Source organism: Siniperca chuatsi, linkage group LG14 (assembly GCF_020085105.1).
Source record: "Siniperca chuatsi isolate FFG_IHB_CAS linkage group LG14, ASM2008510v1, whole genome shotgun sequence".
NCBI classification, from domain to species: domain Eukaryota; kingdom Metazoa; phylum Chordata; class Actinopteri; order Centrarchiformes; family Sinipercidae; genus Siniperca; species Siniperca chuatsi.
In genome coordinates, this window is record NC_058055.1 from 21665633 (window position 1) to 21681460 (window position 15828).

The 15828-nt window shown below is 36.3% G+C and overlaps 2 protein-coding genes and 1 long non-coding RNA gene across 12 annotated transcripts in view; 1 reads left to right on the top strand and 2 right to left on the bottom strand.

The window, feature by feature from the left end:
* The window catches only part of LOC122887945 (linker for activation of T-cells family member 2-like), a 15426-nt gene extending 9898 nt beyond the window's left edge, over positions 1-5528 (bottom strand). For 2 of the 10 annotated variants that reach the window (XM_044221676.1, XM_044221674.1), the window contains exons 1-4: positions 2815-5266; positions 2087-2195; positions 1037-1161; positions 140-182 (exon numbers count right to left, since the gene is read on the bottom strand). In XM_044221676.1, the coding sequence (XP_044077611.1) occupies positions 140-182; positions 1037-1161; positions 2087-2195; positions 2815-2848 (311 nt within the window). In that variant the 5' untranslated portion in view covers positions 2849-5266. Of the gene's footprint in view, positions 1-139; positions 183-1036; positions 1162-1291; positions 1359-2086; positions 2196-2814; positions 5267-5332 lie in introns of those variants that run through there. The other 8 variants (XM_044221677.1, XM_044221678.1, XM_044221680.1 and 5 more) reach the window with 8 other exon arrangements.
* Positions 5529-7615: 2087 nt separating this feature from the next.
* LOC122887948 (myosin regulatory light chain 2B, cardiac muscle isoform-like) lies at positions 7616-12902 on the bottom strand. The gene is made up of 6 exons (XM_044221688.1): positions 12748-12902; positions 11934-12009; positions 10853-10957; positions 10443-10521; positions 9774-9822; positions 7616-8044 (listed from the first exon to the last, which is right to left on the bottom strand). The coding sequence occupies exons 1-6, from the start codon at positions 12781-12783 to the stop codon at positions 7940-7942; spliced, it is 450 nt and encodes a 149-aa protein (XP_044077623.1). The 5' UTR covers positions 12784-12902; the 3' UTR covers positions 7616-7939.
* Positions 12903-13019: 117 nt separating this feature from the next.
* On the top strand, positions 13020-14355 carry LOC122887949. Its single transcript, XR_006380637.1, has 3 exons — positions 13020-13120; positions 13909-13953; positions 14224-14355. It is a non-coding gene; the product is annotated as an uncharacterized LOC122887949 (long non-coding RNA).
* Positions 14356-15828: the final 1473 nt, after the last annotated feature.

A 15828-nucleotide genomic window follows, 5' to 3' on the forward strand; every position in this document is an offset into this window, starting at 1 on the left:
TGGGTGTTTGTTTGCAATCTGTCTGATCAGTACAATGTTAGTAGTAGTTGATGAGTACAATGTTATAACCAATAGAAACTCTGGTCAAAGCTATTTGTCAACATGAATTGAGAATGTGCAACAAATACTTAATACTCACAATGTCTGTGGGTTGTATATTTGATGCTCCTCGTGAATGATCTCTGCAAGAAATACAAAGCAGTGAAGTTTGTTTTGAGAGAATTAGTTTGTGATGCTTTTAATCCACAGTAATATTCAACACTTTGAGATACATTTATACATGTTAAAAGAGCTAAAAGTAGAAAGTAGTAGTATATGACTGATCACTTCTTGCGTTTCCATCCACCTCTTTTTATGTGCTTTTTCAATTTGCATATAAAAAACCTTGAGTGGAAACAACGGAAATTTAAAACGACAAATAGCGCAAAAAAAAAAGACATGTTGGTGTATCAATGAAAGGAAAAAATGCAACAAAGTGCAATGGACACAGGCTTAGCAAATAAATCATGAGGCACATGAAGAATGTGATTTAAATGTCCACTGAAGAGACTAAAACATCAGATCATTTGAAGTAGATCACAGCAGATTTATAAAATGCTACAGAACTAATTATCCCCTCTTCCCCCAAACTTCCAGCTTTTTGCTCAGTAATGGTCATACTGTACCCCGTAATATTAAAATAGGTACCCGTTAGTTAAAAAATACCTACAGTATGAATTATTTTTAAGTTCCCACAATGTTTTGCACTCACATCTTGTTCCCTTGTACCTACATGTATGTATCAGTACGTACTGGACTGGTACACCGTTAGAACAACAAATTACACCGGAAATTGGGAAGAATTACACAAATTGCGGGCCGTAATCTAAAACGTTACCAAAATGCAGTGGAAAAAGATTAGTGCGAAAAGTTGCCTCCCCAAAATATGCCTGCAAACTAAAACAAGCCCACATTTGACTGAGTATCTTCCACCACAATTACAGCATGTACAAATGTCACAACCACACAGGTCCAGCCTCCGAGAAATTGCACTTACTTGATTTCTTTTTGCATCGCAAACAGAGAAGAGAAAGTAGACTCAGTGCCACCACCGACGCAACTGACACAACAGTCAGGACTGCAGCCAGAAGACTTGAGTTTCCTATCATACCTAAATGACACCTAAAAGACAGAAATCACAAACTACAGTGTGACTTCAAAATGGACTAAAATGTTGTACGGATTAAATAACTGACCATCAGCTTAAATGTAAAGAGTTATTAGTGAGTGAGAGGTTGTTGAGTTATATTACCACAGCATTTACTGGTCAATGATCAACAGTTATTCACTCTGTCATGGTTGAAGTAGGTGCTTTCTTCCTGTTAACAAGACAGAGTAAACCACAGGATGTGGTTGGCCAAAACTAAACTGAAACACAGTTTGCCATTTGTATATGGGGCTTACACCTACATACGCTGCCATTTAAGAAGCATCACATATCCTAAAGCAAGAAAACTGTACAGGAAATGAATGTCATTTACACAAGCAGTCACAACTTTTATTAGATCATAAAGTCATTTATATCTATTTATATCTGCAGCAATTTCACAAAGATATATTTGATTGACTGGTCCATTATTGAGTCCAGATTTGCTCTTGGTTGAGTCGAATGCATGGACGCAACCTCCACGCTATCGTGGACCTAAGAGCTGTGTTTCTTAAGTCATACCGCTGTTGACCCCAAAACATTTCCTCACCCACCACATTTCTTCAGCACGATTCTTCTCTTTCAAGCAGCTGCGTGGTCAGCATGTTTTAAATAAACAGCAAATTAGTCCTATTGTCAAGAAGAAAGCTCTGTGCAGCAGATGAACTGAGATGGACTTTATATCTCAGATGTCCATCTGCAGTTTGTGATATCAAAGCCACCGAGGTAATTAGGCTTTATGACACTGATTAACAGTAAAAAATGTTTAAGTGAAAACAGTAAATCCAAATGTGAAATTTTGCAGTGAAATCAATAAATCAGTTAATCTGCACAAATTGTTCGTGTCGTGTTCAACGTTAGTGAATTAGACAAATAGCAAGCCGTCTTGATTGTGCTGACCTTAGAGGGAACAGAGAGCCAGAGAGTCCAAAATGGAGGAGGCTATCGTAGCTTAGCAGCGTTACACCATCCAAGTTTATTGAACCGTCTCTGTCGGAGTATAAACCCTCTGTAAAAGAGGAATGGTTTGCAGACAGTTATCAGACAGGAGTCGATGATAAAACTACGTCTTTTGAATAAACTAAGGTTAAGGGTAAGGTTACTTTTATTGTCTCCCAAAGGAGAAAAGAGAATCAAGGGAATTGCTGCGTCAAAAGCAAACAGCACAATAAAACACATTAAATAAAAACACACATGCAAACATTAGCCTGAGATAAAACAACCAAGAAAATTAGTCGCAAAGCCGTTCGTTTTGTTAAAAACTACAAAACTGTGTAAACTGATTGTCCCGTTAGCTGCCCAGCTTGCTAACTGTCTTTCTCGGGGGGCTTTTCCCCCCTTTCAGTAACTCTTTATTGAATGAAATGATGTCCAATCCTTAGATTAAAAATGCCTGGCCCAGAACAGAGAGAAGTTCAGAAAGCTTTTGTGACTGACTAGTGCTAGCCCAGCTGCCTAGTGTGTTAGCGGTTAGCTCGCCAGCTTACAGTACTTTGTGAAGATGCATGGATGAATTTTGCTGTGCCATTTTCTGGTGTGACCGGCCTTTATTGACTGCATAAATATTCACTCACGTCTAATAAATATTTAGTGGAGGTTGTGATTAGCTTAGATCTTCTGTAGATTACCTTTGCACATCTGAACACTGCAGTTTTTCCTCATTCTTCTTTACAAAACTGTTCATCTTTGTCAACTTTTACGAGTAAGGAACCCGACAGACGTCATGGAGGGGGGGAAAAACAAATTTGTGTATATGAATTAATAAATGGTACTCTCAAATTAAGAAATTGTGCTTTTGAATTAATTTGTACACTTGACACATTAACAATTTGTGTGCATGAATTGACAGAATGTAGAAATAAAGTATATTATTAAAATTTTTACACAAGGGCTGTTAATGATAAATGAGCAAAATCCAAAGTATATCCCCGTCTCTGTTCACAATCAAAACATTTACTGCAGATTGACCATGGACAAAGCAATCTAAAAAAGACAGATTTAACGCAGTTTTGTTTTGTGGATATTCAGATTTTGCCTGTTCAACCTCATTCTTTTATCTCTCACACCCTTAAATTCTGGTTTGGATCAACCTTGACTGGCCACTCCAGGGCACTTTTGTTTTGTGAGGTCAAGTCTGTGTGGTTTTGGTTTTATGTCTTGGGGTGTAGTTTTACTGGAAAGTAAATCTTTCTCTGTCAGACTGCATCGCATTTTCCTTTCTCTGTATTTTGTTGCATTCATGTTACTGTCAGGTTATGCCGCAGAGAAACATGGCTTCATGGCAGGGATGATGTGCTTCTGCTGGCTCCTTTAGAGCATCAATAAAATACTTACTGGGTATCAATACTGAGACACATGGCAGTACAAGAGGGGACAAGAGATTAAGGAATAAGGAGGTAATAACTTTGAGGGACGTAAATCACACTGTATTTTACACTTTAATATGCATTTCTTTTTATTACAGAGTACTGATTTAATAATTACAGGGTGTTTGTTACTGGCTGACTAAATATTAGAAACACCTCTCAATAAAACAGTACAACAGCCCCACAAGCTACATTCTTCAAAATGACTAAAAAGTTGAATAAACACCTGTTTAAAAGAGTTTAAACAAAAACTGAACACTATAACGATGAAAGTAGGATTTATTGCAGGACTGTTGTATTAGACTGCATTAATGTTAGCTAGGTGGACCTAATAAACTGGCAGTATTTAAAACATAAGCCATACTTATCTCATTAATACAACTTAAAACTGTGACATACGTACATATTACATTTTTATATACTGAAAAATTGCACAGCCTACCTACACACTGAACCAATATAAACTTTAGCATTTTAATAATTCTATTACACATATTTATATATTTTTATCTTTTAATTCTTATTCTTTATTTTTTACTCATATTCTAATTATTATTCTTTATTTTGCATACTAGCCTTTTAGCACAGCCTCAAGTGTATGGCTCCCTGCATGTCACTGCACCGCTTAACGAGCATGTGACACATAAAATCTCAAGAATCTCAAATCATAATGTACCAATATGCCTTTCCCATAATTCTTCTAAAGCATCCTGTATTTAAAAACTTACTACAGTGTCATTTTACTTAAGCTTCTTTTTCTTACTCCACCCTGAGTCATTTACATATATCGTAATTTTAAAATTAATTATACTATAATTACTTTATAAGTTTCTCCTACACTTGCTGTTGGTCTCATGTCTGTACACTGTAATTATTTAATATGTACTGAGTATTTTAAGTAAGTATGTACTTACAGTATAATTTCAGTGTCATGCCTAGTTCCCTCCTTAATGCAAATGTGTATTGCACACAAAGTACTTAATTGATACCCTGTACAGTATGCACAAAATATTTACACTGTAATTAATTTTTTGGTTTTTATGAAAACAGACGATTAGCATGGACTTCAATTTATTTCCATTCCTTGAATTGTTAGACTAAATGAACAAATTCAATTTGTACGTGCTATTTGTTGTTTCTGTATTTTCAGCATCTAGATCCATAACCAGCAATACCACACTGTAAAAATACTCTATTACAAGAAAAAGTATTCAGAGAATACAGAGTTGCCATTTTCATAGTGTCATATTAACGCATTAATTAAGTTTTTTTTTATGTTTACGGTTTAGGTGGAGAAAAATGTAAACTGTTGGCTCTATAACAATTCATAATTTTTATGAGCTGGTCACATTTGTTGTGTGTACAATCTTAATCTTTGGACTAACTAATAACTACAACTTTTAGATAAACGCAGTGGAGTAAAAAGTATGTAATAATAATAATAATACTACGTCCCTCAGAAATGTAGTAAAGTAGAAGTATAACATATAACATACTTAAGTACAAAACATGCAAAAAATGTTCCAACTACAAAAACACAAATTTGTGTGGTTACAGATTTTTAGCGGCATCTAATTTTGCCCATAACCTCTTTTAAAGTCATCACTGTGTCCTTTTCTTTAGACACATTTGTTTGTCTGTCTATGAGTGGTAAAATTTTCCATCTCCACCCAGAGGTGTACTGCCAAAAACAGAGTCCTACTTCAGGTCAAACACAAACATACACATTTAAGATAACATTATCATCAACTTAACAAGCTTATTTGATGCTTTAACTCACTCAACAGACGATTTCTTATCTGATAGGTTGCTGTGTTTTACCTTCAGTGGTTAGCTGCCTTCATTGTTCTCCTGTTTCAGACAGTAGCAGCAGTACAAACTGCGCTTCCTCTTTTAACACTTTGCCACATCCGTCAAGACAAAGACGACCGAAGCACACGTACAGTCTCTGTGTGGTTTGACCTGGACACGTAAACATCTGTCTAATCAACTGCTTGTGCTGTTTGATTTAAGACACGTGTTTTCATTTTTGCTATTCGTGATATTTTTAAAGTGACCAGTTCCTCTTCAGCTGTTGTTTTATTATGTCACTATTCTTCCCTACAAAGTCAAAACGCAGTAACGAGCTAGCATTACATATTTGGTCAAAATTGAGATTATGAACAAACTTTTTGACATCTTACCTTGAATATATGAATAAGTACAGTACATATACTGTATATATATAAACAGCATTAAAAATTCATAAGATAGAAAACAGAGTTAAAAACTACAGTGACTGCACTCAAGCTAGTTAAGCCTAGCTGGTGAGATAGATCTATCTAAACCCAATTTAGACACTTTTTTCTTGTTTCGTGGAATTGAAAAATAAATTTTGATGCTCCAACATATTAGTGATTAAATTTGTTGTAACACATAAGACAGTAGGTAAAACTTGAATCATAATGAAGGGGGAAAGTAACAAAACTAGTCCTTCTATAAGCTAACTAGCTAAATGCTAACTAGCCTAGCTTAGCAAATTTCATGTGGTTGAACTACCTTTAAATCACATATTTTAATGGATTTAATTCATGAATAAATTATTGAACAAGCTCTGTTAGTACAAATGGACAAGAGAGCTGAAGAAGAAGTAAGAACATAGTTTTGTTCGTAGATACTGCATTTTTTTAGCTAGGTGGACCTAATTAACTGGCAGCTGAGTGTATTTAAAACATAAGCCATCTCATTAATACAACTTACAACTGTGACATATTACATTCTTATACTGAATACAAAAACATCACTCTGATCCACTGCTTGTTTTTTTAATTTAAGACACTAGCTTTTAATTTCTCTCAAGCTGCTAATTCATGATGTTTTTAAAGTGACCAGTTCCTCTTCAGCTGTTGTTTTATGTCACTATTCTTCCCTTCAAAGTCAAAATACAGTAACTAGCTAGCATAACATATTTGGTCAAAACTGAGTCACAATCTGACAGGTATGTGTATGTATTATTGTGAAAAAACAACAGGATTAAAAATTCACAAGAACTAGAAAACAGGTAAAAACCAAACTACAGTTACTGCACTGCAGCTACTTAAGGCTAGCTGGTGAGATAGATTTAGCTAAACTCAATTCACCCACTTTTTCTTGTTTCGTGGAGTTAAAAAAATCTATTTTGATGCTCCAACATCTTAATTGAGTTTGTTATACCACATAAATAAGACATACATAAATACACATAAATAAGATAGCTAAAACTTAAATGAAGGGGGGAAAGTAACAGAACTAGTCCTTCTAATTAGCTAGCTAACTAGCTAAAAAGCTAACTAGTCCATCTAGCTAGCTGATTTCATGTGGTTGAACTAATCACATATTTAAAAGTATTTAGTTTATGATTAATTTATTAAACAAGCGCCAGTTTTTTGTAGATACTGCAAACTTGATTGTTTCGGTAGTTACTGCTCTCTGCCTTTGTGAGGCAGCACTGGTGTAGGCAACTATTTTATACCTTTGAATTAGGCATCCCATTACTGTATTGTTGTCATTAAAATTATTTTACTTTATTCTGCTGTCCTCCCAAAATATCTGCCCATCTCAGTGGTGGAAAGTAATTTCATTTACTCAGATACTTTACTTAGGTACAGTTTGGAAGTACCTGTACTGTATTTGAGTATTTCTACTTTATATAGTAGTATATTTCAGAGATAAATATTGTACTTTTTACTCCATTAAATTTATCAGCTATAGTTATTAATTATTTTGCATATTATTTTTCATACAAAGCACATGATCATATAAACTTCCTCTTACAAGTCATTATCAAGTCCTTGATTTTTTTTAATAAGAAGTGAAACAAAATCTGCCAGTGTAGTATTTAAACCTCCTTGCAATGCAAGTAAACTTGTTTCAAGATTTTTCTAAAATCAACCTTTTCACAGTTCTGCAAGTTCATTTTAATGAAAAGCAGGTTAATGAATCTCCTTATTGACAGATGGCCTCTACAGTGCGAGTGTTTCACTGCATATGAGAGGGAACATTAGAGTGTGTAAACGTGAAAAAATATTTGAACGCACCGGCTACAGCTGTTGAATGTGTCAGAAATATATTTAATCAACATTTAGATAGATATAAGTATCGGGAAGTATCTGATCAGGACATCTCTACTTCATGTAGAATTGGGAACGACGTAGCAGTACTGCATGTGTTTCTTTCTGATGAATATGGCAGCCAGAGTATGTAGTATGTTGATTAAATGCCATATAAACCAGGTCATACAGTAGCAATGAACACATGACTCTTATGAAACTTTTATTGTGAAAGTTGTGGGTGAAACAAGACAAAATGTGATGATGTTCGGTTGAAGAGTCTCAGATGGCAAGTGATTTGAGGGTTGTTATTGACTGTTTCACTCCTGCTCCTTGTCCTCTCCATGGGTAATAACGTAACACAGGTTCTTGTAATCCAAGTTTCCAGAAACATCCAGGGGAAAGTTTGTGAACATCTGGTTTACCTAAAGGAAGAGAAGTGGGATTGCCTTGAAAACTCAAATTGATGGTCAAGGTACTCAAGGAAGCAAGGTAACCATATGCTTGATCCATGCACGTTTGAAATGTCAATATATAATCAATGAAGGCACACTGAGCTGCACTGTGTGTGGTTTTTCAGAGAGCACAGTTGTCAGAGCAAAATGTGATAATCAGCATGGCAAAGTTAATCATCTAAAATATATATTAAAACAGTCAATTGCAACACAGTACAGTTCTGAATTTACAGTCCTTAAAGCAGAAGTTCGACATTTTCTGAAAAACACATTCGCTTTTTTGCTGATAGTTAGATGAGAAGATTGATACCAGTCTCATATCTGTACAGTGAAAATTAAGTTACAGCCAGGAGACAGTTAGCTTAGCTTAGCATAAAGACTGGAAACGGGGACACAGCTAGCCTGGCTCTCTCCAAAGGGAAAAAACTCTCTAAAGATCACTAATTAAACAAACGAGATATAACATGTTAATTAACAAGCTACTTTTGCAGTGTTACATATTTAGAGCAGTTTACAAGTGAAACCAGATACAAACAGACTGTGTATAGCTGCTTTAAAAGTAACTGAATCGATTGTATTAGTGTTGATATCGGATTTTATAGAGACAGCGATGTTAGATTTGCATCCGTTTGTTGACACTTCTGTAGCCGTGTAGTAAGTGAGTGAGTTTCAGACCAGAGAGCTGCGAGACATCGCTGCCAGGAATCATGTGACTCGCAAGCTTGCAACTGTGTGGGCAGATCTCTGAAAAATGAGTGTAACTCAGCGCCGAAAGAACAGTCTGCAATACGAGTGCAAATGTACACCCGCAAAAGTTTCAAAATAAAGATTCGCCCTGTTCGAAACTCAAGTTTTAATGTTTAAAGACTTGTTTCCCAACATATGCGCACTAGTTCTCAGATCACCAATTACAAGGTTTCAAACCTGGAAACAAACTAGAGAACAGTGAGGAATTTGAAACTCTGAAAATGTGTTGGAGAAACACTGTAAAAAGACTGCTGCAGTTGTGAAGAAGGAAAACTCAAATCCAAAATAATGTTTGCAGAGATTTTAATTGTTTTTTAAACATATCGAAACATTATCAAGCCTCCAAAACTTTGTTTCAATCTTGCGAATCCCTTTTTTATTAGATTTCAAGCCTTCAAAGCTTTTTTTTTCCAGTTTCGGGATATGGCATGATATTCATCCTATGCAAACATGGCATTGGTGCATGTTGGCGGCTAGAGCGGAAGCTCTCAGCTCCCAATGCGTTTGTAGCTTGGAACTCTATCGGTTCTTATTCATAGTTTCAGATATCACTTTCAGCTGCATCAGAGCAGTGATAAATTACTGCTGCTACAAACTGAACATTTTCTGCTGCTGCTGCTGCTTCACATTGAAAGTTTTCCATCAGCGAACCAGCAGGGAACTTTTATTGTGAAATGGCTATGTGTTTTTTAATGGTTGCAGTGGTTCAGGTCTGAGATCAGCGCGAGGATCCCAATACTATGGTTTACCACAACACAGCATGCCCTGCAGGTTCTCCCTTGGTTTGTTTCTTACAATATTAATTGTCTAATGTACGCTACAATTACAACACACCTGGCAAGATCTATATGTGTATGTATCATTAATATGTAACCCCTTCATCATGCTAGGATCCCTGTAACTTTCTGCCAGAGGGAATAACTGATGATGATGATGGATGGACATGCATTACCTCATCCTCGGTGAACTTGTCTGCCTGAGACATAAGGTGGTATTTGATGCTGTGAAAGGAAAATGATCATTTATTACTTTTGTGACTTGCTCTTATATATATATTATATAATATTTATATATAATATATATAAATATTATAATATTTTTCCACTTAAAATTTGAGCAAATTCTTATTGAGTAATCAGTGGCAAAACATCACATTGTAATTGTCCAAAGTGCTGGTATATTGTGAACAATTAACAGTTTTTGTGTGTCACTGTGTCGGTCCACCACTTTGGTCCAGACTGAAATATCTCAATAAGTATTAAATGGAATGAATTTTGGTACAGATACCCAAGGTGCCCAGAGGATGAATCCTAATGACTTTGGTGACCTCCTGACTTTTCATCTAGCACCATCATGAAGTCAAAAGTTTGATTTATCCAATACTTTGGTTTATGGCCAAATACCTTCAAAATGAATGACATTCCCATCAACCTCAGCTGTACTTTGTGTTTTGTGCTAATTAGCACATGTTAGCATGCTAACATGCTAAACTAAGATGGTGAACATGGTCAACATGTTAGCATTGTCATTGTGGCAATGTTAGCATGCTGACGTTAGCATTTAGCTCAGCGTGGCTATAGATTCTAAGTTTTGTTGTAAAGAAAATGAAGAAAATGCATACTCCTCTCCTCTTAGGACGCCTTTTCCTTCAGTGTCAAAGATCTTGAATGCGTTGAGGATTGTTTCCTCGGGGTCAGTTCCTAAACAAAATTCAAAACGTAAAGTTAGTTTTCTGTACTGGTAAATAAATGTGAGGGTGAACTTCTTTTATTGAGTTTCATAAAAGAAGCAACAAAAATATATGGTAAACAAAATAATTCAAAATACATTTTACAGCATATTTACTGATTAATGCCACTTTTAGATTAATCTGGCCCATGCACTGCTCTCGTTAGCCCGGTGTAGCAGGGGCTCAAATTAAGATGAAACGAGTAAAATCAAGATGAAACAAACTATAGAAGTCAGCAGAATCTATACGCTTCACACGGTTTAATAGGTTTTCATAGTTAGTTCACAGGTATCCTGACTAACCTTTGAGCTTCTCGCCAAACATAGCTAGGAAGATGGTAAAGTTGATGGGGCCGGAAGCCTCCTTCATCATCTCATCCAGCTCATCATTGCCAACATTGAGACGACCTGCACAACGAGCAGACAGAGTGGTCACTACAGACAGATCAAACACTTGGTTATGCTAAGAATCATGATACAACCGTAATTCAAATTGTATTTTATTTATTATCTACCCATTGAAGTACAAATCCAAAGCACGACTAAAAGGGAGCAGTGACCTGACCTCACCGGGAAATGCTCCCGGCCTAGAAATAGTGACCCCGTAAAAAGCCCCACAAATTGTTATTTTTTTAAAAATATGTTTGGTTTTTGTACAGATTAAACAAAAAAAGATATAAGATGTTAATATAGAGAGCTTTAGAGGTGCTGGTAGGCACATTTTGTTACCTTTAGACAGAGCCAGGCTAGCTGTTTCTCCCTGTTTCCAGGCTTTATGCTAAGCTAAGCTAACTGGCTGCTTGCTGTAGCTTCATATTTAGGGTACAGATATGGGAGTGGTATCAATCTTCTCATCTAACTCTAGGCAAAAAAACGAACAGCCGTATTTGTAAATGTGTAACCACATTACTTTAATTACACATTACTTTGTTACTTTAAGGCTGGGCTATGCTCAAACGAACTTGTTTGTACGTCGTGTTGTCCGAACAGAGAGAAGTTCTCTCGCAATGGGTGGGTGTGAATGTCACATTGTTGGTTTCGCAAAGTTACAGAAATTGTTGGACGCAGCCCCCCATCTCAACGTCTCAACGAAAGATGTGTGGGGGATTTAGTGACATAGCGTCAGGGATTTAAGACGTCAATCAAATTACCAGTACCGACATTGTAAGTCAGAACCAAAAATTCACATCCCCTGGTGAACACTGATGTAGGGGACACCATCACTGCAGAAAAATAAATAAAAAAACTTGATTTATTTTTTTAGTAATTTACAATTTTGACCAAATAAGTACACACATCAAAACAAACACACTTCCTAGCAGCCCATTGGACCCGAATCCCTAAAACCTGATTTATGGTAAGCAGTACAGTAGAGGTGGCTCACCCAGAGCAGCATATGTGTCTCTCAGGTCCCCCTTGTCAATGAAACCATCTCTGTTCTGGTCCATGATGGTGAAGGCCTGGAATGAAAGACACACAGAGATTACTTACGTGAAAGTAGCATTAACACCGTTAAAATTAGACAAGTAAAAGTTCTGCATTGAAACTTATGGAAGTATAGAGGTAGCTTTTATCTGCAAAATGTTGTTTTTGTGTTGTTATGGATGGTTCATTTCCATTCAAGTATTTATAAGCATTTAAATGCTTTAGCTGGTGAAGATTTTATATACTGGTTAATCTAGTTACATCTATAACAATGTATGTTATTGTATAAACTGATCATTTGTTTTGTAAAATGTCAGTCTGCAAAGGATAACATTTCGCAAAAGACATTCATTTGTTTTTTTTTCTGAGTTTGAGATGAGGAGATCGATTGTGTCTGTGCGTTAAGTACAGAGCTGGAATCAGGACTTGTTAGCCTAGCTTAGCATAAAGACGAGAAGCAGCGAGGAACAGCTGTGTAACTGTACTTCCTTGCATGCCACAAAAAAAAGCGTCAAAAGTCAGTGGGTTTGTTAGTTCTGAATTGTTTTGCCCAATGCAATAATATTCATCCTTTTTCTTTAAACAAAGAAACTCAGACAATGAGTTGACATAACGACAGTTTCTCAAATTCAGCCGTTTCGTGAGTGGTTTTTGTGCACGATAGATCAAGAAGCGCACAGCTGGTGTAACAAACTTAAAGCAGGAATCTACTTTAACCTAGCATGGCCTTCTTGCTCAGACGAAATAATTTTTGATGCAAGATCTAGTCTCACCTCCTTGAACTCCTGGATCTGTGATTGCTCAAACATGCTGAACACATTGGAGCCTGAGTCGGCCGTCTTCTTCTTCGCCTTCTTCGATGCCTGATGGGAGAATTTGAGAGAGACTGCTTGTACATTAAAAGTGAGCCAATTGTTGCCATTAACGCTGAGTGTTTTTGATTGATTTATTTGACATCCCTTTATTCTGCCACCAGCAGTTAGTTTCAGTTGAAGAATTCTGTTGCCATAGCAACCACTACTAGCACAGTTCCATAGCAGGTTAACTGACATTGTTACGGCCACCATTTTGTCAGATCTGTGACTAAGCAAATGTTGACAGGCATCTTTTATCTACTCCCCAAATTCCCTTGTTGGAGCATTATCTGTAGGTACTCCTTTTATTACAGCTGTTTTGTCATTTGTGATTTAGTAGAATTTAATTTATGATCAGTTTACTGCTAACCAAGCTAGCCACTATACTAGCTGTCTGAGGCTAATATGTTAAATAAGTAAATAAATATTAATTTACCGTTAGGCTAACTCTTGTGTTTTTTACTCTTTTTACTTTTACTCTTATGGTCTCTGTGTGTATGCTTACCAGATTAATTACTCTGCTGTACTTCCTATGAGGACTTACTGTAATGTAATAAAGTGTGATAACTGTGCACCTACACACAGAGTGAAAAGATAATGCTCCAACAAGGGCATTTAACTTTATCTATTTATGTATTTGTCTTAATTTCAACGGCACCGACATGCAAGAGTCACATGAGACGCAGAACACCAGTTTATGATTAGATATATATGAGATACAATGAAATGAGCCATTCTGCATAATAAGTAAATTTACTTTTGGTACTTTAAGTATATTTAGATGCTAATATTTCTGTACTTTTACTTTCAGGACTACAACAGAATATTTCTACACTGCGGTGTTGCTACTTTTACTTAAGTAAAAGATATGAGTACTTGCTGATTTCTATATAAATATCTAAAAAAATATATTGACAGTCATTGTTTAGCTATTATATATGTTTAATGTAACCTTTCTGTCGAATTACCTGAATAAAAATGTTAGGTATTAGATTTAGAGATACAGTAACTTTGCACCTCCATCCTTGTGTATGGACTGTAGAGTTTAAAGTGTCAGACATAAACTGGATATTGTTTCAGAGTCCTCGGACCACCGACCCAAGAGAAGAGACCTGAGCAAACAAGGTGAGGAGAACAAATAAATAAAGGAGGATGTGAAGGAGAAGGAGGGCGGTCTTACCATGGCGAGGAGTTTCTCAGCTCGAACGTCCTGAGAGACAATGTCCAAATCTCCCTCTGCAGTTTTATAGACCTGACCACATCAGCCACCTGGGCTAAGTTTAGAAAATTGGGAGTGGATCAATATTCCATGTATTCCTGCCTTATAGAGACCGAACACTTCACACCCAACTTCATCATCCATAAAACTTCTATTGTTGTCCATTGTATTGACAGGGGGAGCTGCCACCACAGGGCGGGTATGGGCCATGGACAAATGCTCATTCCTGAAGCTTCATGCAGGCTAATCATAGCTCACAGTAGCGCCCATTAGCTCTGTAATGAAATAATACCCCTGAGGGTTAGAAGAGGCTTTAAACATTAGAGTAACCTTTGCAGGCAAATAAACAATTACATTCTATGTCACAAGTTTTGTTTGAGGTTTTCTGTTTAAATTTCATTTTCCCTCAAATTCAGTGTGAATCATAGAGCAGCTCAGGACAGAAATAGAGCAGATATATTTATTTTATTTACTTTATAGTGTGGAAAAAGCTTGTGCTGAACCTTGAGCAATTGAAAAGAAGTCCACGGTGATTATGTGCACAGCTGTAAATCTAACTCGTGGCCACACAACCTTGAACCTTTGGGGAGACACATGTTTTAGATGACTGATATGTCATCTAAATATATCTATATATCTAAATATTTATATCCTTTTGTAGGGAATGGTTTGTATGTAGTGTATGTGTGTGTTTCCAACACACTGCAAATGGAGAAAGCAGAAGAAAATATGTAAACATATTTGTCCAAATAGTCAAATTCATTCAATTTAACACTGTAAAAGGGTTCTGGGCTCAAACCTTTGGGCGAAGTCAGTCAGTCAAGAAAAGATAAGATGAGCCTTTATTGATCCCCAGAGGGGAAATTCGCTTGTTGCAGCAGCACAAGGACAGAAATAATAATAAGATGTATATAAAACTAAAATAAGAATAGAAGTAAAACTAGAAACTATACAAGAGCAATTAAAAACTAAATTACAAGGCAAAAGTGACATAGTGGTGTGATGTGATTAGTAGCAGCAAAGTCAGCAAGGTACAGTAGATGCAAACAGCATACACCAGACTAATATATAATATGATTAGGTAATGATACTTAGTGTTTGTCTTAATTTCAACGGCACCGACATGCAAGAGTCACATGAGACGCAGAACACCCACTTTCCTGTACGTTGGATCCCTGAGAGAGCTCAACACACAGCAACTTTACGTAAACACATGAAAAAGGACAAAACACGAGCTAGTTTTCCCTCCGTTTTTCTTGTGCATTTACATAATTTAACCATGACTACAATCTTTCGCACCCCCTTTACCAAAAGGTTTAGATGCCTAACCTCAACAACTGTCATACGCTGATTTTCAGTGGTGGAAAGTAACTAAGTACATTTACTCAAACACTGCACTTAAGTACAATTTTGAGGTAGTTGCACTTTACTTTCCATTTTCTGCTACTTCACACTTCTCCACTACAACATTGTATGTTTTACTCCACTACATTTATTTGATTACTTTAGTCACTAGTTACTTTGCAGATTAATAAGAAAGTCTGTATTAATATAGAAATAATAGAAATAGAATATATGTAATACAGTACTTACAAGCCTGATACAGCACAACAGTGTAACTAAGTACATTTTCTCAACGTACTTGAGTATTTCCATTTTATGCTACTTTGTACTTTTACTCCACTACATTCATTGAATACCTTTAGTTAAGTTGTGTGTGTGTGTGTGTGTGTGTGTGTGTGTGTGTGTGTGTGTGTGTGTGTGTGTGTGTAGGTCATTCA

What these genes read in the sequence shown, in the direction of transcription:
- LOC122887948 (XM_044221688.1), bottom strand. Translation starts at nt 12,783, where the DNA reads ATGTTTGAGCAATCACAGATCCAGGAGTTCAAGGAG. An exon ending in AGATCCAGGAGTTCAAGGAG is followed by an intron (nt 12,010 to 12,747) that starts GTGAGACTAGAT and finishes CTTTCATTCCAG; the next exon opens with GCCTTCACCATCATGGACCA. An exon ending in AGACACATATGCTGCTCTGG is followed by an intron (nt 10,958 to 11,933) that starts GTGAGCCACCTC and finishes CTCGTTGTGCAG; the next exon opens with GTCGTCTCAATGTTGGCAAT.